Source organism: Cetorhinus maximus, chromosome 28 (assembly GCF_964194155.1).
Source record: "Cetorhinus maximus chromosome 28, sCetMax3.hap1.1, whole genome shotgun sequence".
NCBI lineage: Eukaryota > Metazoa > Chordata > Chondrichthyes > Lamniformes > Cetorhinidae > Cetorhinus > Cetorhinus maximus.
This window is the reverse complement of record NC_135906.1, coordinates 1,247,366-1,273,594: the sequence shown is the minus strand read 5'-3', so window position 1 is coordinate 1,273,594 and position 26,229 is coordinate 1,247,366. Positions and strand designations below refer to the sequence as shown.

General features: G+C 43.7%; 1 protein-coding gene across 1 annotated transcript in view; it reads left to right on the top strand.

The window, feature by feature from the left end:
* Nucleotides 1–26,229, top strand: part of LOC144668726 (EVI5-like protein) — a 436,360-nt gene that overhangs the window by 376,557 nt on the left and 33,574 nt on the right. Inside the window, exons 3-4 of the mRNA XM_078531055.1 lie at nucleotides 21,894–22,065; nucleotides 25,500–25,689. Of these exons, the coding sequence (XP_078387181.1) occupies nucleotides 21,938–22,065; nucleotides 25,500–25,689 (318 nt within the window). The 5' untranslated portion in view covers nucleotides 21,894–21,937. The remainder of the gene's footprint in view (nucleotides 1–21,893; nucleotides 22,066–25,499; nucleotides 25,690–26,229) is intronic.

Genomic DNA, 26,229 nt, shown 5'->3' with positions numbered 1-26,229 from the left:
GTGAACCAGATGGGTTTTTACAATAATCTGGTACTTTCGTGGTCACTGTTGCTGAGTGACATTGGCAGATTTACAATCCATGGAGACAAGTTTCTGAGCCAAGAGTGTTTTGGAAGATTTTAACTGACTCATCAGCAATGTCTTGCCTATTTTAATGTGCCGAGGTTGGAGCCATTGGGTTTCTGGAGATGTGTCTATTTTTAATGTCATTGATTTCTGCATTACCATTTTAACTTGAATTCATCTATGTAGTCCCTTCCCTTGATCTTTAATTTTCCGGTACTTTATCCTCATCCTGTGAAGACCAGTCCAACGTAGCTATTTTATAAATTAGTGCACCTCCTTACGTAGTCTCAGCTGCAAGTCTGGGTTTGCAGTTCTGTTCCTTCTCTCAAGCCCCTGTTAGTATAGAGATATTTTATGTCTGATAGTATTGATACACCAGCCAGTGCTGGCTCCATGTTTAATGTCCTTTACTGGCATGTTGCCACCATGTTGATTGTCTGTACTCCGTACACTAGTGTGTGGTGAGGATGCAGAAAGCCTGCTACCTTTACGATGCATACCTGATAATATGTCAGTGTCGATTGCTGTAGTTAGGGTTAGTGTTTTATAGGCTCTCTTGAAGCAGCAAGACTACGTGATGGTTCAGAACTGCTGCCGATTTGCTTCCAAAGTCAGCCTATATCAGCCTCGGCCCTGAGTCACAAACCACAAATTCAGAATTTCTGTACTGGTCTATTGCGGTCATTTTCGGTGGGTAATTCCATCCCCACCGACTGTAAAACCTGACTCGATGTTTATATCTGTGCACTCCAATTGTCTGGATGTGACATGAAAACATAGAGCTATATATCCAAGTTTGCTGGTGGCACAATAAACAGTGTAGCTGGGAGCAGAATTGCAAAGGGCCATTAATAGATTAAGGAACTGGACAAAACTGTGGCGGATCAAATTCAAGGTGGGAAGCTGTGAGGTTATTCATTTTCTATCTAAGAAAGATAGAACAGAGTATTTTCTAAATGGTTAGAAGCTAAGAACTGTGTATGAGCTGAGAAGGATCCAGGTACAGAAATCATTGAGCTGGTGAACAGTGAAAAAGGTTAATATAATATTTAAATTTGCAAATTGAAAATATGATTCCAAGTTTAAAAACATAATAAATGTAGTAACTGCATCCTAGGTTTCTTGGCACTGCACCTCAGGAAGTGTATATTGGCCAGGCCAGATTCACCAGAACTTGGACTAAAAGGTTGTGTAGATCAGGCTTATGATTTCTTGAATGTTGAAGATGTAGGAGTGATCTAAATGAGGTGTTTCAGATGACTAAATGGGTTAGTTGAGAAAAACATTCCTGGAATTGGGTCCCAGCTGCCATTTCTAAAGGTTGACAGAGTCTTTCCGAATCTGAAAATCCAGCTCATGATTCCTGGCATCACCTCTGAACAGCCTAACTCTCTTATTTTAAAATTGTACCTCTTTGTTCTGGACTCCCCACCAGAGGAAAGTTTCTGCATAATGAGGCTTAGCTGATAGCCCAGACATCCGTTAGTCTGTTGAAGCAGTTGCGCCTAAGGGAAAACATTACTTGATTGACAACTTTTTCTCTTAAGTCTATTGCTCAGTGTTTATTTACACAAGATAGAGGTGTCAAGTGCTTGCAGTTCCTACTATTGATACTTTAAAGGTCTGGTTGATTGACACTTTTACAGGGCTGTAGTAAAAATAATTGTTTTTAAGAAAGTTACGAATGAATGACTTTTAAAGCTTTTTCACACTTCACGGGGCTCTCTGGTTCTGTACAGCGTGTGTATTGGGTGAATGGGCACGGAAGTGCTGTAGATTGGCATGGAGGGTACAAGGGGCCTTGGGTAGGTGAAGGGGCATAGGTTGCCATGGGAATGCTTAGAGGGGCATAACTTGGCATGGAGGGTGAGGGGCCATGGGGGATGGGTGGAGGGGCATAAGTTGGCATGGCGGCTGCATGGGGAGTGTGAGGCGGTGTGTGGGCTAGAGGGTTGTTTTCTGCTTTATTGTTTTTATTACAATTGGGGTGAAGTCCAAGAGCACTGACATGGGCCTTTAAAGCAGTTCATCCAAATGGAAGTGGGTCTGACTCCCAACACCACCCCCCTCTTCATTCCCACCCCGGACAGAAATCCTGCCTTTGCAGGCATTTTCTCCCAAGGCAGCCGGGCCGAGCCGGGAAATTTCCTGAATCCTGTTACCTGCCTCGAGGATGAAAATCCAGCCCCCAGGTTTTCATACAAAGTTGTTGGAAATTTAGAACTCTCTCTTTAAGTGGCCTTTTGACTTGAAGGGAAGCATGCTCAAACTGTGCTATGGCTGACCCCTATTGCTGTATTCTCAGTGCTGAGTGTAGTGTAGATCACAGTTAGTTTTAATAACGTCACAAAATTTTTCCTGGTTGATTCCTTATGCACCATTGGCACAAGCCTGGGTCAGATCTCGAGTCTCGGCATATTGGATTCGCTGTGGGTTGGTGAATAGAGAGAAGCTGAATGATGGAAGAGTGCCTACCTTATCGGCTGCTTGAGCAAGTTATTGTGAGCAAGGCGTTTCGACTTGAGGAAAGTTATAGGTCATGGAATAAAAGGGACAGTAGAACATGGATACAAAATTGGCTGAGGGGTCGGAAACAGTAATGGTTAATGGGTATTTTTCGGGCTGGAAGAAGGTTTATAGTGGAGTTCCCCAGGGGTTGGTATTGGGACCCTTGCTTTTCCCGATATATATGAATGATCTAGATCTTGGTATGCAGGGGACAGTGTCAAAGTTTGCAGATGACACAAAACTTGGGAGAATTGTAAACTGTGAGGACGACAGTGTAGAACTTCAGAAGGACATTAACACATTGGTGGAGTGGGCAGATAAGTGGCAGATGAAGTTCAATGCTGAGAAGTGTGAGGTGATACACTTGTGGTACAAAGAACATGATGAGACAGTATAAAATAAAGGATACTATTCTAAAGGATGTGCAGGAGCGGAGAGACCTGAGTGTATATGTACATAAGTCACTATGGACAAAAGAGCTGAACTCTCAAGGTGAGGTGAGAGTGACTGCCCTTGACATCAAGGCAGCATTTGACCGAGTGTGGCATCAAGGAGCCCTCGGAAAACTGGAGTCAATGGGAATCGGGGAAAACTCTTTGCTGGTTGGAGTCATATCTAGCACAAAGGAAGATGGCTGTGGTTGTTGGAGGTCAGTCATCTCAGCTCCAAGACATCACTGCAGGAGTTCCGCAGGGTAGTGACCTAGGCCCAACCATCTTCAGCTGCTACATCAATGACCTTCCTTCCATCGTAAGGTCAGAAGTAGGGATGTTCGCTGATTGCACAATGTTCAGCACCATTCGCGACGACTCAGATACTGAAGCAGTCCCTGTCCAAATGCAGCAAGACCTGGGCAATATCCAGGCTTGGGCTGACAAGTGGCAAGTAACATTTGCGCCAGGCAATGACCATCTCCAACGAGAGAGAATCCAACCATCGCCCCTTGATGTTCAATGGCATTACCATCACTGAATTCCCTACTATCAACATCCTGGGGGTTACCATTGACCAGAAACTGGACTAGTCTTATAAATACTGTGGCTACAAGAGCAAGTCAGAGGCTAGGAATCGTGCGACGAGTAATTCACCTCCTGACTCCCCCAAAGACTGTCCACCATCTACAAGGCACAAGTCAGGAGTGTGATGGAATACTCTCCACTTACCTAGATAAGTGCAGCTCCCACAACACTGAAGAAGCTGGACACCGTCCAGGACAAATCAGTCTGCTTGATTGGCACCCCATCCACAAACATTCGCTCCCTCCACCACCAACGCACAGTAGTAGCAGTGTGTACCATCTACAAGATGCACAGCAGGAATTCACCAAGGCTCCTTAGACAGCACCTCCCAAACCTACGATCACTACCACCTAGAAGAACAAGGGCAGCAGATAGATGGGAACACCACCACCTGGAGGTTCCCCTCCAAGTAACTTACCATCCCGACTTGCAAATATATCGCTGTTCCTTCACTTTTGCTGGGTCAAAACCCTGGAAACCCCTCTCTAACAACACTGTGGGTGTACCTACTCCACATGGACTGCAGCGGTTAAGAAGGCAGCTCACCACCACCTTCTCAAGGGCAACTGGGGATGGGCAATAAATGCTGGCCCAGCCTGCGAAGCCCACATCCTGTGAATGAATAAACAAAAAAGTGACAGGACAGGTAGAGAGGTGTTTCTAAAGCATACAGTATTCTAGGCTTCATTAATAGAAGCATAGTGTACAAGAGCAGAGAAGTTATGAACTTATATAGGGTACTGAATATGAATATGAACACTAAGCATGAATTCTTAGATGAACACTGGTTAGACCTGAGCTGGAGTGTTGTGTACAGTTCTGGGCACCACACCATAGGAAGGATGTGAACCCATTGGAAAAAGTGCAGAAGAGGTTTATGAGAGTGGTTCTAGGGTTGAGACACTTCAATTATGAGGAAAGATTGGAGAAGTTGGGACTGTTTTCCTTGGAGAGGAGACGGCTAAGAGAAGACTTGGTGGAAGTTTTCAAAATCATGTGGGGCCTGGACAGAGTAGATAGGGAGAAACTGTTCTCACTCGTAAATGGATCGAGAACCAGAGGGCACAGTTTTGAAGTGTTTTGCAAAAGGAGCAAATGCAAGGTGAGAAAAAACTTTTTCACACAGTGAGTAGTTAGGGTTTGGAATGCACTGCCTGGAAGTGTGGTGGAGGCAGGTTCAACTGAGGTATTCAAGAGGGCATTGGAAGATTGTTTCTATTTAAATAATGTGCAGGGTTATGGGGGAAAGGCAGGAGATTGGCACTAAGTTAAAATGCTCAGACAGCTGGTGCAGACACGATGGGCTGAATGGCCGCTGACACCGTAACAATTCTGTGACTCTGATTTGAACAGGAATAATGAAGAGGTGAGGTTTGGATGGGGGATGAGAATGCATTTAAGGACCTTAAGAAGGAATGGGGAATGTTAATAGGTCAAGAGGATGGAGAGGTGAGGCTGTTTTGAAGAGGGGATGATAACAGCAGCTTTTGAGATGAGTGTGGCAATGTTTGAGGAGTTGGGGCTGTTGATATTGACCAGTCGTAGATCAAAGAAATGTAGTTATGTAGTAAGGAGTTGGATTGAAGTTTGTCAAAGTACAAGTCAAGTAGTGGAGATGGATTTCATGGTGGTGAATTTGATGTGGGGGAAGGGTCTTTCTTTGGCTTAAATTTTAAGACTAGGAGAATATGACTACGATGAAGAATTGTTTAGATTTAGTTGAGCAGCAAGAGTGTTTGGACAGAAACTAAACCTGGCAGTATCTGACTGAAGTTGTGTAAGTTTTTCCAACCAGTACCTGACTGACTGACCCCAGTGGATATACAACATCTGGTCCTGTACAATCAACCTATTTCTAACTTGGAGAGTACAGAGTGATAATGAATCATTTTGTCTTTGTTAGATTTTTTAATATTCTCTAATCTGCTGCTTGCAATGTCCATAACGTTGTAAATTAGGTTCTGTGAGGTAAGGGTGGGCAGGGGTGGGGTGGGGGAAGGTTATTGGGTGTTAGAATTGTCATTTTTTTTAGTCAAAGGTATAAAAGTATAACTTGATGGAATTTATCTCTAGTTATTCGATTTGTTCATTTACATATTGGCATCGAGATATCTTGGAGATTTACAGCATAGACAAACAATGCATTTATCTTCCATTGAGTGGCTGTTAATCTGATGTGGATGGATATATTTATGTAATGCTTGTTGTTTCTCTGTGTCTTCAAAGCAAGTTGAATGGTACATTTGTGGCTAACATTATACAATCAGTTTATAAGCAGCAGGAACTCTGCACTAACTAAATCAAAGGCCTCAGTTCAGGTTTCACTGTCTTAGGTGAACCCTTTGTTTCATTGGTTAGTGTAGTTTTGACATTTAAAGGAGCATAGTAAAAGTTTGAATTAATTTAAAAATACTTGGTTTACTCCAGTGCACTTGAGGTCCAGTTTAATCCCTGTCGGTTTATATGCCTTGGACTGATACAGATAAATATATATTATCAAATGGCAGCATGTGATATGTTTCAGTAAGCTGAATATAGTGTAAGGGTTCTCTGTCTGACCCCTGTGTTTCACCACATTTATCTAGTTATTGAGCAGGTCAAAGTACACTCCGGTTCATAGGGTACAATTTTTGCCTAATGTGCTTATAGTACTCCAGTGGGCATCCTTAAATGATGAGTAATTAGAAGCATTCCTTTCCTGGATTGTCCTGTGTCCAAAGGGAAGTGTGCTAGGTAATGCTTTGGATCAAAGCTTATATTTGTGTTCTGAGTGTTTTTTTTTTGGTAATTCAGAATGGGCAGATGATTAATTAATGGGAGAACTTCAAAACAACTGTCCAGTTAAAAATAAGTCACTGATATCTCCAAGAATTCAAAGTGAACTTTTTAGGACAGACTGTTTGATTTCAACTGAGAGACACTATGGATTTGTTATCATTTCAGCCTTTTAAAATTGCAATGCAGTGTAATTTTAACATCAGCTTGGAAGTTCCTTTCCTATCCAATCTGGAGTAAATGTATTGATTTGTTTTTGGCTCACTCCTGTTCTGAATAATTCAATCTGCAGGTGCAGTCATTCTGGGGAAAAGGCAGAAGAGGCAGAAACCATTGGTCTCTTGAGCTGTCACCATTCAGCCGTTTGGATTCAGTCAGACTGACCACACCATCATTGTAATCCAGAATTGGAAGATCCCCCTTTCCCCCTCCCCCACATCCACTTTCTCTAGGCATGTTTGCTGAAGTGAAGGTGACACTTTTGATTTGGAAGTTTTCTGCTCTTTCTCCTTCGCTCGAGGTGTTCACTTCTTGCTGGTATACTGATCCATAGATGCTGATTGCCCTCGGTTATCTCACCCACACAGCAGTTACTCACTCTGGTGAACCCTTGCAGTCAATGTCTGCAAGCTATTGCAGGACTGGTGTGCGAGGGAAGAGGTGCTTCATTGCTAAAGATGATATGGTTGAGGCTCCTATCCACCTTTATAGCAGGTGGGTCGTGCCCTCCCAAATCTGGGGACTGCAGAAAATGTTGTGCCTCTGTCATTGTGCTGGCTGAGATTCCAGCCCCCCTGCATGTTTAAAGATAATTTATTGTGAATCTATTTAAATTGACTTTTGGCTGAAATCAGGAGCTCAGTGTGTTGGAGTTGTTGGAATGAACTGGTTTGCTCTCTCTTTGTGACAGCATTAATCACTTAACAGAAGCTGTGTTACACATTCAGACTTTGAACCCAATTGGGTGTGAAATGGTGGAAATATGGAGGAAGCAGCACTAAGAAAAGCTCTGCAATAAAAGAACATCCACGCCTGTGATGGTACAAAACTGATTTTAATTCACTGCTGTGAGACAGTGTCACTCCTGCCTAGACTGCGCATGAATTGCTTGCGCTTCAGTGTTTCACAACCTGATATCACGGGTACAGTGTCCTACATAGATCACACTCCAAAGCAGCTGTTCTTCAGCTTGTGTTAGCTGGATATGTGGAGGAGTTTTGCTGCTTCATGTTTGCCAACCTGAAAGTGACAGACTCTCAAAAGGTGGTTATTCTGAACTGCAGTATGAAATCTGCCTGTGAGTGAATTAACAAGCCTATTGCTTAGTCCCTGAAATGAGGAAACTGAAGTTTTATAGGTGTTGATTAAAATGGGGCTGCAGTATCTTTTTCTCTGTGTATTACTAGCTGTCGTCATCCCAGTTGGTTTGTAAGAAAATGCAGCCTGATTACTGGAGCTTTATTGAATGTTGCTTTTGGTACAGTAACAGTGGCATTTCATACAATTCTGTCTTTGACTCAGTGCAGCATTTATATCGGTGCTATGGATTTTGGTGAGTTGAGAGGCCACTTTGAATATAAACTGGCAGTTTGTTGTGGGGGTGGCGGTGGGGGGAGAGAGACTTGATTGAGTGTGGCAGATTTCTGAAGACCTTTAAAACTGACCTGCATCTTTGAGCTGGTGCTGATTGGACAGCTCCTATGAATTTTCAGCCTTCACTGTACTTGCGGTGTTTTGACTTTGGGTTCGGCCCTGCCAAGCTATCCAAGAAAATGTCATTTCATTTGGAAAATTGGGAGATGGAAATGGACTCCTAGCTTTAGAAGCTGTTTCCTGTGAGGCTAGCATTGCACGAGCAGTTGCATCTGCTTGGGTAGGTTAATGGAGATGCTGGTTTTCATAGGTGAACATGGCGCTGTGATCGTACTTCCACCTAATTTAAGTTAAACAGGATGAATGCAAGCGAAAGCACTGGCTTCATCGCTTTGGCACCGAAATTGTTCCTACTTCTCCATGGGCCCAGCTTACTCTGCTGTGATTCTGAACATGTCGTTTGACTGTCCAGACAGTGGCAAATGTTTGGATAGTTCCTTCACTTGTCACCACAATTTCCTGCAGTAAGAGTGTCACTAAACGAGATGTTGAACTGAGAGAACCATATTGAACAAGGTGAGAGGAGACAGTGATGCGTATGAATGCTGGCGGGAAGTTACTGAGTCTATAAATAGTTATATTCACAAAGCAAGGAGCACTGACTAGCAAGCTCAGTGCTTTGTGGGATTTGTTTGAACTTGCGATTTCCATTCGAGTGTGACTGTATTTCTCAGGGGGCGTCTGTGTGTCTGTCTGTGTGTCTGTCTGTGTGTCTGTCTGTGTGTCTGTCTGTGTGTCTGTCTGTGTGTCTGTCTGTGTCTGTCTGTGTGTCTGTCTGTGTGTCTGTCTGTGTGTCTGTCTGTGTGTCTGTCTGTGTGTCTGTCTGTGTGTCTGTCTGTGTGTCTGTCTGTGTGTCTGTCTGTGTGTCTGTCTGTGTGTCTGTCTGTGTGTCTGTCTGTGTCCAATCCTACATAGATCACAGGCCCAAATGCCTGAACACATTGAAACTTGCAGATTCGAATATGCTCATAGGCAGTAAAGTAGCTCAGATACAAAAAAGCACTCAAACTAGATATATCTGGTGTTGCTCTTTTATTCCTGTAGTGCTTTGTGTGTAATTTCAACAACTTCATTTATCCAAGTGCCCATTAAGTCTTGGGAGTGAGGTGATCCTCATTGATGGTAGAGGCAGCACCTCAGTGCAAAAGACAAGGCTGGAGAATTTAGAAAAATCTTCAGCTGGAACTGCCAAGTGGATAATCCATTTCAGCCTCCTCCCAAGGTCCCCTGTATTACTGATGCCAATCTTCAGACAATTTGATTCATTCCACATGATATCAAAAATGGCTGAGGGCACTGGATACAGCAAAGACTCTGGGCCCTGACAGCATCCTGGCTGCAGTACTGAAAACCTGTGTCCCAGAACTAACCATGCCTTTAACCAAGCTGTTTCAGTATAGCTACAACACTGGCATCTACCCAACAATGTGAAAACTTGATCGAGTCCCTGGAGAAACATTTGACAAAGGGGCATGACTGATATCCTGGGATATGCTATTTCCCAGACAATGGGGATAGATCAGTGAACATTTCCATGTTCTCTCGCTCTCCTTCTCAGCTTACTCTGATATTCAGGGTTTATTTTATCTGTGCAGTTTTTAGGTTTTATAGATTTGGGGAAAGGTTTCCCTCTGCCCTGGCCCACACCCCACCTCATCCTTCCAGAGCTCAAGTTTACCCAATCTCTTAGCTCACCCTGTTAGCATTTCAGGACTTGTCTTGCTTTTCTGAGTATAGTTTCTAGTGGCTGTTTTTCAACTGCGTAGCGCTCTTATTAAGCGGCAACCAGTCTATATGGGGTCTGCCCAGTGGCACAGTTAGCGCATTGGCTTCCTCATCTATATTTATAGATGGATAAATATAGAATGATGCATGTTTTATATATTGCCTGCAGAGGCTCATTCCAAGCGCAACACAGTTAGTCCCACTCTCTCCCCATACCTCTGCAATTCTTTCTCCTTCAAGCATTTATCCAAATTGCTTTGGAAGGCTATTATTGAATTTGTATTTACCATCCTATCAGGCACATTGACGTTGTCTGTACGTTAAAGTGATGCCTGTAGTACTTCAAGGTCTGTCTGCGTTAATCCAGTTTGTTACTTATATTATTGACTTCTCAACTATCCATTTATCAATATCTGCTGATTTGAAATTGTCAGACTGCTTGTCCAACATTGAGTGCAGAAATTTCCTCTAGATGTTAGGTTAGAGTTAGACTCAAGTCATTGCCTCCAGGTCCTCAGCACCAGCTCAGTTCACTATCCACTGATTCCGTTCCTCTCCCTGGCAACTGACTGAGGCGAAACCAGATTATTTGCAATTGGAGTCATTTTTGACCCCGAGATGAACTTCCGACCGCACATCCACATTGTCACTAAAACTGCCTGATTCCACCTCTGTAAGGTTGTGCGATTCTGTCCTGCCTCAGTTCATTTGCTGCTGAAACTTCATTCATGCTATTGTTTTATCGCTAGACTTGAATGCTGCTAATGCATTCCTAGTCGACCTCCTACTTTTACCTTTGGAAACTTGAGGTTATCCAAAACTCTGCTGCCCGTGTCCTAGCTTGCACTAAGCCCTATTCGGCCACCACCTCTGTGTTTGCTGCCCTACACTGGTTTCCAGTTAAGCAATGACTTGATTTCCCATCCTTGTTTTCAGATCCCTGCATGGCTTCACCCTCCCTCTGTCTAATCTCCTCCAGCCTACAACCTGAGACATCAGCGCTCTCCTAGCCCTGACATCTTGAGCAGCCCCCATATTAATTGCTCCATGCCTTCAGTTGCGGAATTGCTTAACTCTGGAATTCCCTCCTGGATTCTCTCTGCCTCCACCTGTCTTTCCTACTCTTAAGATGCTGTCTAAAACCTACCTCTTTGACCAAGCTTTTGAGCATCTGCTGTAAGATCTTTGTGGCTCAGTGTCAAATTTTCTTTGATGACACTTCTTTGAAGTGGCTTGAGATGTTTTTGTGTTAAAAATGCGATATAAATGGTGTTGCTGTGTGCCTTCCCAGTTCCATAACTGATCTAATTCACTTGTATCTTTCATCAATTACCTCACTATCTAAATTGCTTTATTCTTTATTAATTTTTGTGGCAACAGCAAATTCTGACCAGCTTCTTATTTGTTTTGGTTTCTAGGCCAGTTCTGCAGGTTGAAAACAATAGGATTGGAAGCACAAAACCCCATGGGACTCTCCTGTCTTCCTCTTCCTGTTTGATCTATTAACTCTTAAATGTTCTGTTCCTTATTTCAACTAGTTTCATATCCAGTTACAGAGGCTAGGGAGATTTCCCAAGCAGGATGTTCCCCTTCCAGGTCCCCACTGACTGCTTCCCCAAGTATCCCCCCAGCTTGTCCCTCTGAATAAAGGGCATCATTTTACTTGTAACTGACCTGTTTGTGACCTATTGTTGCCTGGATTGGTGTTGCAGGTCTTTTTCAATATGGGTGTATTTTGACTATTTCTGACCCTGCCACCCTCACCCCAGAGCTAACTGAATGTTCCTTTAGAGTTGCTGGTTTCCTCCCTGGTTGTCTCCTCCTTAAGGCATATGCTGTTCACCCTTTGATCTGTATCTGTTGATCCATATCCAAGTTAACCCTAAGCCGGCCCCACCCCAATTTATCGGGGGTCACGGACTATGAAATCCTTTAGGATGCTCTGTATGCTACAGAAATTGGTGAGTTGCTTTTATCCTTTACAGTTGACACCTGTAAGAAATATTCATATAACCTGGAGATATTTTGCTGTCTTTACTACACTGTTGTGCTCACTCTTGCAGATCACCCCCCACCTGATTTGGCCATCTGATTTTTTTTTTAACTGACAGTATTTTTTCCTTAAGTTGTGCCTCTGAAGTACTCCTTCCAAAATGCTCAGCTTGAAATTGTTGCTGTAATAGTGTGCAAACACTTAATATACAGGAATTTGATAATGACACTATTCCTATGATGTTAGGAACATAGGAAGAAGATGTTATGACTCCCGTAGAGACTAATAAATATTTTTAAAAAAGGAATCCCCTTCACGTCAATGGAAAGAAAACCACGGGACAAGATTTCACCTTTTAAAGCTTTTACTGTGACAAGCCAACTAAAATCAACATAATTCAAACATAAATTAGCAAGTGAAGGATATTTAAAAATGAAGTAAATTTCACTTCCAATAGCTGATATGACAAAAATACGCTTCACTAAGTTACAAACACTTGTGTTACTTTGCATGTAAATGTGGTACCATGTGCAATCTTAGTCTTTACAACTGTGCCTTCATTATATAGGATCTGGCAGTTCCCACGCAATCATTTCAGCCTTTGTGTTGCATTCATCCACAGCTGTATTCTATCAGAAGTCACCAGAAATGGCTAACACCGACAAGGTGCTCAACTACAAAGCCCCTCTCATTTGGGTCACAACAGTCTTAATGGCACAGGACCCCAAGAGACCCCCCTTTCCAACCCTTTTAAACAGTCTAGTGGGCTCGAGCAACATCGAAACGGCAGCAATGGGTCTGTCCAATCCACAATTCCTTGCTCTTCCTATCTTCAGTTCTTTTGGATCTGTTCTGAACTGCCAAACAGAAAACTGATTGAATTGGAGAGATCCTTGCTTGTTTCCCCCCTCAAATTCTGGGTGTGTTCTGAAGTGCCAAACCAAAACACAAGCTGAAGTTTGTACCAACACCACTACAATTAGCTTTTTATTTATCCTTTGCCTTTTAGCTTTTCATTTCCATGGCAACCTTGGGTCAAATGAGCATTTCTTGGAACCTAATTATCATAATCAGGAAAACAATTTGCCCTGTTTTTCGGTATACTCCCCATTTCACCTTGGTCTTTAAGGGACTATGACACAAAAAGAAAATACAGTCATCACATAGAGGAAAGGCACTCAGCTCCTCAAACCATTCAGTTATGCTTTGGCTGACCTTTATCTCAAAAGACAGGACTACAATAATAGTTATTTCCAAGCTCTCTTTCATTAGTGACCTAGTTCATGTGCACTCTCAAACCTCACATTATTCCTGAAGTGCAGTGCCCAGAGTTGGGAACACTACTCCAGTTGAGACCAAGGAAGAGTTTTATGAAGGTTCATTATAACTTTGCGTTTGTACCCTGTGCCTCACAGAGAACCTAGAATTGATCATCTGCCTATTATCATTACATTTTGTGAAATTCTGCTTGGTGCAGATTGACTGCCATGGCTGTGTTTGCCTACAGTACAACAGTGACCACATCAAACGTATTTCATTGGCATTTGAGGTGACATGAAGATGTGAGAGGCTTTCTGTCAATGAAAGTTCATTATTTCTACTTCATATTTTAATTGTTATAAATTAAGCAGTGAAACCATATAAACTAATGAACTCACGTGAATTGTCAACATGTAAATTGATCAAATTATTGAACAATCAACCACCTACGCAAACATGACTCAGGAAGAGAAACCGTGTATATGGTGAGAAAAGCAATGTTATTACATGAATCACATACTTGTATTTGGTGAACCTGTTTTCTGCTATTAACTAGGTCATATGCTTTCCACAAGGTTTAAAATCAATAGTGAGCTTGGCGGTTCCCACCTAAAACTGTTTCCCTTCAAGCCAAAGCTCCCTCAGTTGTTTCATTCCACTCAGCTGTCTCCTAGGTTTCAGCGCATCGACACTGAGTGTATTGATTTGTCTTTGCCTGGGAATATATTCAGTTGAAGGGCTTAAATATTGATGGAGCTGAGCTTTGCTCTTGTGTTTTAAAAAAAAATGTTATCAGATTCCCTCACTGAGCTTAGAACGTTTTGAATGTCTGTTGGCCTTTCATTAATAGATAATGGATCACAGAATCTTCACTCTGTTAGCGTAGTATCCACAAAGATATGAGATGCCCCTTGTCGAAAACATCTGAAAACACAGTGTCAATATATATATTTTTGTTAGTGCTGGTTGAAAGAGGATTGTTTGCCAGGACACCAGGAAGTGCCCTTGCTCTGTCAATGTTGTCATGGGATCTTTAACATGAATGACTGGACCAGACCTTTTGGGCCTTGATTTACTGGGCACGGGGGAGAGGAGTTATAGAGGGAACCAGAAGTCTGACCGTCCTAAATGCAAAAACAAAAGGGCTTTCTTTGTGAGGAAGCGGCTAGATTGATGAGCTTGCCTGTGTCTTGGGTGGGGAAGCCTTCAGAAAAGGGTGCAGCCCAGGATCAGTTTTTTTTGGAGGGGTGATGGGGTGCGGGGAGAAGGTGCATGGTGGAAGGGGGACGAGGTGTTTATGGGGGAAGGGGATGTTCGGGGATTGGAGGTGAATTTGAGGTTGAGGTGAAAGTTGGAGTTGCTGAGGGCCAGCGACCATTGGGTTTGTGGGTAATGGGGTGGTGGAGGGGGGGACGTTTTTGGGGTGTAGGAAGGAGATTGTTGAATTAGGGCTGGAGGGGGTGGGGGGTGGGTTTACAGATTTGGTTGCTGGACCTGCAGGAAGCATTCCTGCTCTTGGTCTGCAAGCAGTTCTGTAAAGGAACTTACCTTCTGGATTCCAACTTTCTCACCTCCTTTTATCTGCCAGGCTTCCTGAGGCCTGGGACACCCGGCCCTGGGAGCTTGGAAACAGAAGCACTGTTCAAATGAAAGCACAAAGCCTCCTCGGAGGATTTAAATGAGTGAACCGTCTCCTGAGAAACAGTTCTGTTGCCTGCCTTTCGTTCACCTTTGCTAAAACTGGATGTGGGCGGGGAAGTGGCAGGTTGGGTTTGTGTTTCAGATTTTTAACCTAATATCCTCTCTCCTGACCCATACCCACCCGTTTTTAGCAGTTGAGGTTTTAGTGGAACCTCTGGCGATGTAGCACACGGCCTTCAGGCCTGCACTGGATTATCAGCTTAGATGAACTCTTTGTGAAACCTGGTGACTATAGCCAGAGTACAGCAAACTGAACCAAACTGGCATTTGGCTGGACATCACTGTTGTAGGTGTTGACCTTTTTTAACCCTTTGCTCACTGATATCAAATTGTGATCTTACAGTACATACAGAAATCCAACTCGAGATTTAAAGAAATGCTGGACTGTATGATGACTGTGCTGATCCCAAACCTGATGGTTGTAGTTTGTGTCATGCTGCTTTGTGTAATGTGCGTTTTCTGGACATGGCTTTTAAATATTTATGTCGTTATCATTGTGGTAAGTATTGTGTTTACAGCTTAGATACTGTAGAATATGTGCAGGTGGCAGTGAAATATTATTCAGCCTGGCTGGAACTTTCAAATGATTTTATTATTCGATTAACCAAATTGAAAGTGAATAAGGGACCACATTTCAAGGGAGGAAGCTGATATTTATATTTAAAATGATCTTGGGCTGAGTTTTGGAACTAGGAAGTTAATTGATCTCTGCACCCAGTTATCAGATTGTTTGCTTGAATTATAAAGGAAATTTTCAACAAAGATGTGGGGCTCCGAGCAAAGGCTGAGCATCCTGATAGGTAAAGCTTGCAGCGCTGGTCTGGAAGGGGCGTTGTTTCTCCATGTGGAGCTAATGCCTTGTTATTTCCCCCATTGTTCCTTAATATGGTTTTGAGATGTGTATATTTCGTCCTGAGTATACTGTACTGAGTATTGAATGAAGGACCTTGTAAAAAATCACTTCCCTTAACAATGCGTACAGTGAGGGAGCCCAGGACTCGAGGTATGGAACTTGCGGCCTTACTGACTGCTGCCTTTCTAACCCTTGCTGATGAGGTGCAGTACAATTGCCTGACAGGTGTCGTTTTCAGACTTTGCAGAATAGGTCACTGTGACCAAAGCAGGTTCACTGTGCAGCTGATCATCAAAGTAGCCACAGGTCAGAAAGTCACACAGCAACTTTATTTTAACTCCATCTCTGTTTGTGAATGAGCTTCATTTTTGCAGGATGAGGGGCTGTTGGCCTTTCCTGTATTTATCGGTCAGGCTCAACATCAGCTTAAAAGAAAAAGAGAAATTTGCATTTATATTTAGAGCTTTTCACAACCACTGGATGCCTCAAAGTGCTTTACAGCCAATGAAGTACTTGCAAAGTGTAGTCACTGCTATATTGTTGGAAACTTCCTTTCACTCTTAACTTGACAGCTAAAGAATGGAAACAATTTGCCAAATCTGGCTGGAAAAATATCAGTGAGTTCCTGTCCACACCATTATTACTGTGCAATTCGGTTGAGGGGGTAAAGAGAGAAATCTTGAGTTCAATCTCTATAACTTACTAATAGATTTAAGCTGTTCTGCCATTTTGCCTCCTGTAAACGGCATCTTGCCCTTGGCCCCCCCTGTTATCTTTAAGAACTTGCTAAATTGGCATGTTGGTTGCCCACTAAACTCACCGCCAAAAGTTAGGGCTCAGAGTGTAAGTACCCTTTTAATGACCTGATGATTGTTAATGCAATTCACACCCCAGACCTGAAAGGCAGCAATTTAAATTGTTGAGTCGCATTCCTGCATGTAACCATGTCCAGTAGAGCACAGGGTGAGCTGCTGTGGCTCAGTTCATAGCACCCTCGCCTCTGAATCAGAGGGTTGTGGGTTCATGTCCCACTCCCGGAAACCAAGAACTGTGATTGTACTCGAAAGAGTTGCAATCTGTGACTGTTGATAACTCGAAAGAGTTTCAGCACATTAATTCTACGCTGGCTTTTTCGAAGAGGCAATCCAGTGAGGCCCACTCACCTCTTTATCTATATCCCTGCATCTGCCTTGGCCCCTTGTGCTTGTAGATGAGGGTGACGATGCCTTTCCTCATGGATTCTGACATACTACCGGCCAGGAGCATACTCTCGTACACTCCCAGCAGGTCTGGGCCCATCCAGTCCCACAGAGCCGAATACAACTCCGCCGGCAAGCCGTCGCTTCCGGGAGTTTTACTCTACTCGAAGGACTCAAGGGCCTTAGTCAGTTCGTCAGGAGTTAGCGGTTTGTCCAGGCTCTCCCGTGTACTGTCATCTAAGACCTCCGTGATAAAGGACTGGGAGGCCATGCTGTCTGTGGGCTTCACGTCATACAATCCAGCATAAAAAGATTTGCTGATCCTCAAAATGTCGGACTGCGATGACTTTACTGAGCCGTCTTCTTCCTTCAGGCTGCTGATCACAGAGCTCTCTCTGTGTACCTTTTGGAAGAAGAAACATGAGCACGTCTCATCCTGCTCCACGGAGCGGACTCTGCAACGGAAGATGATCTTGGAGGCCTCCGAGGGAAAGAGCGAGGCTTGCTGGCTCTTCACCTCTTGGAGTTGCTCCTTGACATCGACCCCCCATCGACTGCAGCCGCAGCAGGTTCTGCATGTTTTTCTGGATTTGGGACATTTCCCTCTGTTCCTTTCTAGCTTTCTGGACACCTTTGAGGATGAAAAACCTCTTGATATTTCCTTTGGTCGCTTCCCACCAGTGTGTCAGGGACTCAAAGAGGGGTTTCACGGTTCTCCAACCTTTGTAATCCCTCTTGAGCTCCTCAATGTTCTTTGGGGTCAGCATTTGCATGTTCAGCTTCCATGTCCCCTGGCCAACCCTCTGGTCTTCCTCTAAGTGACAGTCAGCCAGTAGGAGGCAGTGGTCAGAGAAGAACACTGGCTTGACGTCGGTGGATCTGACAGCGAACGCACGGGACACAAACAGGAAGCCTATCCTGGAACGGATGGACCCGTCTGGCCGCGACCAGGTGTATCTATTGTATCCATGCTGCTATTGTCAACTTTATCACCTGAGCTTCAATTTTGCCAGAAGTCCAACATGTAGCATTTTATCAAACGCCTTTTGAAAATGCTGAAGTCGTTCTGAAATTTATTTTTCCCTTTTGGTCCATTTTACACTCTCTATTCATCAGTCTTTCGTTTCCCCTTTTACTTTCATTTTTCATTCCTTTTCCAGATTTGATTCTCATTCACTCTCTTTTCTGTTCCCCTGTTACCTAATCTTTAACTCTCACTGGTTAAGGAAATAGATTAATAGTCTGCTTGTTCACTGAGATCCCAGGTGCCCCACTGCCCTCACACTTCCAGTAACTTAGCTTCAAGCTGACAGGAATCTTTACTGACACACACTGCGAGATTTCCTGCAACATCCTGCCCCCGCTGTTGCTGATACTTTATTTCTCTTTCGCTGAGAGTATATATAGTCGCTTGGCAGTACAGAGCTTGAGTATTGCTGAAAAAAGACGTGCTGTTGAAGCTTTGCGTCCTGCACTCATCAGGACAGGTTTGCTAGAATACCAAATCTCACAGGATCAACAATGTAATGGGACATGAGAAGAGAGTGCTGATTGTTTAGCAAGTGGACTGAGTGAGGGAGGCATTGTCATGGAGAATGCACCAGAGACCAGTTAACTGCTAAGCTTTTGTTTAAATTCAAACCAGGCAGGTCGACTCTGGTCAAGGCATTGCCAAGAGGAATGAACAAGGGAATGGCTGTCCCCCAAGCTTTCCTTTAGGTTAAAAAGGCGCAATACGTGACCATGCTCGTTCTGTTTGCAAAGGACAAGGCCCTTTGTGTGAATATGTAGCTTGTAGCGTATACAAGTGAGCCAAACGGCTCAAAAATATTGTGGTGTAAATGGATGAGACCAAAATAGCATGGATACTGATAGGACTAGCTTCATCGAAGGCTCTGAATAAACATGGCGCAAAGTGATTAGCAACAATCAAATGTTGTTTTCTTTTAAATAACTGGATAATTATTTAGCCTAACTACCTGTGCAGTTTCTTCCCACCATACTCAGTGTAGTTACGTAACCAGGTAGTCAAACATGTTGCATATGTGTGTAGCACAAGCACGGCAGATAGTTTCTCCTGCCTAAAACTTGCTGGTGGGGGATGTGGGTGTGTGTACAATCCTGTCCAACCGCTGCTAGGGAGGGGTGTGTACACCACACTCCCTATCCCTGCTGACGAGGGAGTTGGCCCAGGTTTGAGCCAATGATTGCATGGGATTATTTTGAAGATGACAAGAGAAGTCCTTCCCTAACTATTAATTATCCTTCAGGCGACATCACTGGAACAGTTTACCTGGTGATTATCCCGTTGCTGTGTACAAATTAGCTGCTGTGTTTCCTGCATCATAACAGTGACCGCACTTCAAAACACTTCATTGGCTGCAAAGCACTTTGAGAGTTCTGCTGGTCCTGGATAGTGCTGTATAAACGCAAGTCAGTCTTTTCATGGCACTGAATCCTGCAGCTGGTTTTGATCTGCAACCCGCTCCCTAGTTATTCCTCTCTGTGCATAGTGCATCACATTCTTTCAGAACAGATCAAAGGGCTATTCTTCTAGTTCTAGTCTTCACGCTAAGATTAATATGATGTGCCACCAAAGAACATTCCACATAATGTGGGGACGAACCAAATACAGCAGAAAAGGCAGGGGGTGCTAAACCCAGCCTTGCATCTTACACTGACCTCTGTCCTGTGGATTGTCCAGGCTTTGTGATGCAGCACGTACCTGTGACCAGTGCAATCACCCGTGCAGCCGTGCTTTCAGTGTGCAGACTATTGCTTCCTGACCTGACTTGTACAAAAATGGAGAGTGAATGTTTAATTTGTGTGAAGGACCTGCCTTGGGAGCAGCTTGCAGTCTTCAGATCTGCTGGCAATTTACTTTCTTCCCACATGATGAGCTTTAAACCCCGTCAGAAATAAATTAAGGTATGTTTTCTGTGGCCTGAATTTCTTGGAACGGTGCAGTTAACAGTCAAAGGTTCTATTCCCGATCGGCTACTTTGCCTGAATGCCCCCTCTTTTAAATACTCCAAATGAATGGACGTTTTTTCAGTACCTGCTCTTCCTTTCTCTCTGCTCCTGAACCGCAGCTCCGCTGGTCAAAGAATTGGTTCAAAGTGATTGATGCAGCTATCAGAACGTGAATTAAAGAACCAAAGTCAGTCATTCACCCCTCCCCTCGAGCCTATTCCACTATTAAGTTAGATCATGCCTGCTCTGTACTTAATCTCCATGTACCTGCCCCTGATACTCTGACCTAAACACCTCTAACGATTGCTGTCTTCAAAATTTCATTTGAGCCCCAGAATCCCCAGCCTTTTGAGGAGAGGGTTCCAGATTTCCACTGACATTTATGGGGGAAAGGAAGGAAGTGCTTCCTGATTTCACTCCTGACTGCTATAATTTTAATGTTGTGCCTCCTTGTTCTGGACTCCCTCACCAGAGGAAATAATTTCACCATTCTGCCCTATCGCATGCTTTTATCATTTGAAATGTCTCGGTGAGATTTCCCCAAGATCATACAACCAGTTCTCTTAATTTAACCCATTAAGCCCCTATGCCATTGTACTGAATCTGTGCTGCGCCCCTTCCTGAAGTATGTTGCTGACAGAATGTGGATTCCCAATGGGACTTCAATCACTCCTCAATCCACCACTTTATATTACCACCCTCTCGAGAAAGAGGCCAATACGCCATTGGCCATTTTGATTGCTTTTTGTTCTCATGCTGTAGTTTTTAGTGACTTGTATTCATACACGCCAAAATCCCTTTGCTTGCACACAGTTCCTGTTCTCAAGTCATTAAGAAAACAATCCAATTTTAGTCTCTACCATCCATAGATACTGCCTTATATAGGAATGGCTTCTCTAATCAGGCTCCATGTTTTGGAACAATTATTGCCTGGTCCCTTTGATGGTGTTTCTGTGGCCAGGAACTCTGGCTGTGTGGCTCTGGCTCTCGCTATAAGTCTATCTTTTGCCACAGTGGCTCAATACATTGTACTCTTGCCTTGTGCCAGCTCAACATGCGATTTGAGATGTAACGGTTTAAGTCCATTTGCTAAACTTGCTGTAATTCTGTTGTCAGCTGGCTACCTTTTTTCCTGGGTGTAACCTTCCAGCAAATGGAGTCAGGGCTGGAAATAGGACCAAGTGTAATCTGGGCAAAAAAAAACTTGGACTGGAAGTAACAAAAATACATCACTTAACCAGCAATGGAATGGGTAGTGTGGGCCTTGTTGATACAAATAGACTAGGCCACATCAATATTGCAAGAATGCCTGAAGGCAATGGCTGTACTACTTGTGCAATGAAAGTGCTGAAAAATGTTCAGCACTTTATTCTATGAAAGCTGCAAGCTTCAGTGCATTAATATTTAAAATTGGTTCACTTTGCACTTGTTATGAAAGACTTCAAAATAGTTCACCCCCACATGGCTATTTTCAAAACCACGTGTGCTGGCACCCAGCAGTAATAGTAACCGCACCAATTCAGGGGACTCTTTTGCAGTCATGGATAAGGGAAAATGAGGCTTTAAATGGTGGCCAAGGCTCCGTGATCACACTCCTGCCTGTGTGAGTGAGTCAGAAAGCTGTGCTTTTAAACCCCACTCTAGGACTTGAGCATATAATCCAGGATGACCCTTTGGGGCAGTACTGAGGGAGTGCTGCACAGTCAGAGGTGCTGTCTTTCAGATGAGATGTTAACCCGAGGCTCTGCCCTCTCAGATGGACGTGAAAGAACCCATGGCAGTATTCAAAGAAGAACAGGTGTCAGGAGCCAATATTTATACCGCATCCGAGGCAAAGCCGATGACCTGGCCATTAACTGCTGTTTGAGACCTTGCCATGTACAAATTGGCTGCTGCCTTCCCTGCGTTATAACATTGACTACAGTTCACAAGTACTTTCAATGGATGTAAAACACTTGATTGTCCTGAGGTTGTGCAAGGCATTATATAAATGTAGGTCTTTTTTATTTACTTGCCTGGTCTAGTTGAGGAAAGAAATCTGTTAACTTGACTAATTTTGGTGTGGAGTGCATCTCTTTTACTTTGGGGTAAACTGGCTGCACCTAGTATATACCAGAGATTATCTGATGGTTGTCAATGTTAAGCTCTCTATTCTCCATCTCTCCTAGATGATATAAATTTTGCCAGGAAACAGTGCTTTACCTTCTGATGGATGAAGACCCTAACACTGCAAAGCCTTGTTCCCATGGCGAGCCCGGCAGTCAGTCCTGATTCTTCCTCCTCTGATAACCTCAGTCCAGATGAGCTGGAACTACTGGCGAAGTTGGAGGAGCAAAACAGGTGAGGGTTGTTTGTAGGAGAACACAAGGTGGGTGACATTGTAGCAAGGAAGCTTCCAATGCTGCAATTTAACCAGAGCTGTGTTTTCTGAATTAGAACTAAGCTGGGCTCACTATTTGGGTCAAGCCTGTGGCTTGAATCTTTATTTCTTCTAAGCCCGTTCTTGATTAAAAAGCATGGAATAAAAGGGCAGTATGGTCGCTCCGGAGATTCTGAGGATTGTTTCTTTGCCACGGTAGGTGTTTTGCTATCCCCTGTGGTAGCCCTATTAGCTTGTGTGCTGAAAGATTTTCTTCATCAGAATGATATGTGAGCTACGATTGCAGTATCTTTCCTGTTCATAATTTTTGGTGCATTTCCTTCAAGGTTTATTATACCAGTGAGGGTGACTGTCCGGGGTAACCTGCAGTAACGGCTTCCGCTGTCTCCATTCTGTGATTTCTATTGTGATTCTGTTCGCTGATTATTTTCTAGCGGTGAAGTACAATTTGCAACATTTAATGTTGCTTTACAGTCATGAAATGTCAAGGACTTTATTTTGGCACTTTGTTTTGCAATTCTTAGTGTGAAAGTCTGATATTATCCTAAATTAAATTATTCTCCATAAGACAGTCAGGAAAAGAATCCTCCTGAGCTCGGTACAGTGTGTGTCCTGGAGATGCACTGTACACTGTTTGTGCAACAGGAACATACGAGCACACGGATTAGGAGCAGGAGTAGGCCATTCGACCCCTCAAGCCTGCTCTGCCATTCAACAAGATCATGGCTGATCTGATTGTGGCCTCAACTCTATGTTACACCTACCTCCCGATAGCCTTAGTTACTGACTAGCAAGGGAGTCAATCTACTTCTGCCTTAAACATATTCAATGACTGTGCCTCCGCTGGTCTCTGGGGAAGAGTTCCAAAGACTCATGACCCCCCTGAAAGAAAAAAAAACTCTTCTCACCTCCATCTTATAAGGGGCGACTCCTTATTTTTAAACTGTGTCCCCTAGTTTTAGTCTCTCCCACAAGGGAAAACATCCTTTCAGCATCCACTCTGTCAAGTCCTCTCAGGACCTGGTGTTTTAATAAGATCACCTCTTGTTCTTCTGAACTCCAATGGATACGTCCAGCCTGTCCGACTATTCCTCGTAAGGTAGCCTCCCCCATCCCACTCAGTCGAGTGAGCCTTCTCTGAGCTGCGTCTAATGCATTTATGTCCTTTCTTAAATAAGTAAACCAAAACTGTACACAGTACTCTAGATATGGTCACATGAATGCCCTGTACAGCTCTAGCAAAATAATCCACACTTTTATATTCCATTCCCCTTGCAATAAACAACATTCCATTTGCCTTCTTAATCACTTGCTGTACTTGCATGCTAACTACTTGTGATTCATGTAGCAGGACACCCAGATCCCCTCTGCATTGCAGAGTTGTGCAATCTCTCTCCATTTAAATAATATGCTGCTCCTTCATGCCAAAGTGGACAAGTTCACATTTTCCCGCCTTATACCCCAAAGGAGAGTTTACCTCATAATCATTCTTATGTCATGAACTGAGACATGTTGCTAAGTACCATCTGACCATCGTACACCTCGTTTATTGTTTCACAGTTGTATGGCGAGCGGCCAGTACAGGATATTGACTTCATCGCGGATGGTTGGATTGGGTTATTGAGTTTGAAGAAAACAAATACAAAGCTTTGTGAATAAAGATGGGAGACATTGATGGGAAGGAATCTAGAGTACCCGCTGTAAGTCAGAAGGTCAGGAGGAGGACCTAGCCATGAACTTTATCATCAATTTAAGCACCAGATGTTTTGGTAGGCTCGATTTATGTGGGATAGATTGGGAAATCTGTGCAGTGTGGCGATGATAGAATCATATAGCATAGATGGAGGCCATTTAGCTCCCTGTGCCTGCCTTGCTGGCTCTTTGAAAGAGCTGTCCAATTAGTTGCACTCCCCTGCTGCTTCTCCACAGTGCTGCCAATCTTCCCTTTGCAATCATTTACCAATTCTGTTTGAAGGTTCCTGTTGAATTTGCTTCCACCATCCTTCCAGGCAGTGCGTTCCAGATCATCATAACTCGCGACATTTTTTAAAAAAAAAATCCTCTTTGCTCCTCTAATCCTTCAGCTAATTTTCTGAAATCCGTGCCCTCTGGTTGCTGACCCTCCTTGTGGCAGCCGCCTGCTCTAATAAACCCCTTTAGTAACTTTGAATGTCTAAGCCTTCCACTGACCACCTCTGCCCTAAAGAGAATAACTTCAGCTCTAGTCTTTTGACATGCAGTATCTGAAGTTCCTCATCCCCTGGTACCTTTCCAGTAAATCTGCTCTGTTCCCTCTTTAAGGCCTTGACAAAGTTCCTTAAAGCACGGTGCCCAGAATTTAAACTCCATCCTCCAGCTCGGGATGATTCGGTGATTTATAAAAGTTTATCGCAACTTGTTTTGCTCTATTGATAAAGGCAAAGATCTTTAACAGCCTCACTAACTTGTTGTGCATGAACAGTTGCGTATGTGATTTTCCCCCTACGCAGTCCATTTCTCCCTTTAAAACTATCCTTTAGTTTATATTACGTTTCCTAATTTTTCCTTCCAAAATGCATTGCTATTGGGGAAGGAATTGAAAATCTGACCCTGGGTGTGCATTATTGTATTGCATTGCTTCAAACCTGGAGAGTGCTGCACACACACACCTTGATAAATGTTACGCAGAGGCTGGTGAAAGCATAGAGTGAACGTCCCAGGGAGGCTGATACTGCAGGAAAACCCGAGGAAGATTTGGGTAGATGTTGAGGCAGCAGACATTGGGAGGTATTATTTAAGACTGTCCATCTAGAGTGTGCAGTGTTCCCCTAATCCTGCCCCTCCCTGGAATTAAAATGCTGCAGTGCCCATCTTTTGACCCCTCTCGCGTTTTAGCTGACAGGGGCCCTCTGGTGACAGAAATCCAGTACTGCTTCAGTGTAAAACATACTGTACCTGGGCGGTTTCATTTTTGATCTATTCTCCGTGAGCCAGTGCGTTGACATATTTCTGAGCCGGATAATATAGACCCAAACATTATTGGGAGCACCTATAAGCCTCGCCTCCATGGTGAGCCATGAAATAGCTGATACTGGGTTCAGCTGAAGCTGCGCAAGTTGTCAGAGGATTTTGTTTGGGATATGTTTGAGTGGGCATGCAGGTGAGATAGGAGCCGCAGGTTGTTCCCTATTACTGGCACTCACTATTGTGGTTTCCTTCAACTTTTACGTTGACTGCCGATTCCTGTCATTAATGCGACACAACATTCTCATTGAAGGACTGGCCGTTGTGACTGCTGCACCAGTTTCTAGTGTGAGGGGAATTACTGAGACGTGGTGTGCATTTTACAAAACAGTAATATCCCATTACGAGTCCAGAAACCCCCACTGGAATTGTCTCTCTCGACTTTTGCTAGGTTGCTGGAGGCCGACAGTAAGTCATTACGGTCGGTGAATGGGTCGCGACGGAACAGCAGCGGCTCACTGGTCTCCAGCTCCTCAGCTTCGAGCAACTTGAGCCACTTGGAGGAAGACACATGGATCCTGTGGGGCCGGCTGATCAACGAATGGGAGGAAGTGCGCAAAAAGAAAGAGAAACTGCTGCGGGTGAGTGACACGGGGGGTGCGGCTTGTTATTTTGCCAATATTATTGATGAAAGGCCTGTGGCAATTCCTGTTCACCAGCCTGCTGCCAGAACCACCATGTAATTTTACCGTTTCCAAAATGGTAAAGCAGATAATCAGCCTCCAGATCTTGCTGGTATCAATCAGGTCAAGGGCCTGGCAGTTTTATGAGAGCAGAAAATGCTGGGCCAATATATCAGGCAGTTAAAAGAAGGGAGAAGTAGTTGAAAGTTTGGTGGAGCCCATCAAAATGTTACCTCATCCTCCTCCAGAAGCTAACTGGCTTGCTTTACATTCCAGATGTTTTCAGTTTCTTATCATGGCTTTCCAACGTTCATTTTTTTCCTTCAGCCTATCAGACCCCATAAACCATAAAGTCCCCGTTACTTTGCAGTGGGACTTAACTCCTGCTCAGCACCCTCCCTTCCAATCTGGTTTCAATTGATCAACTTGGGAAATTTGAAGAAATTACAAACTTCATTATATTCCATATCATTGCATTAAATGGTTATAGAGTTGAAA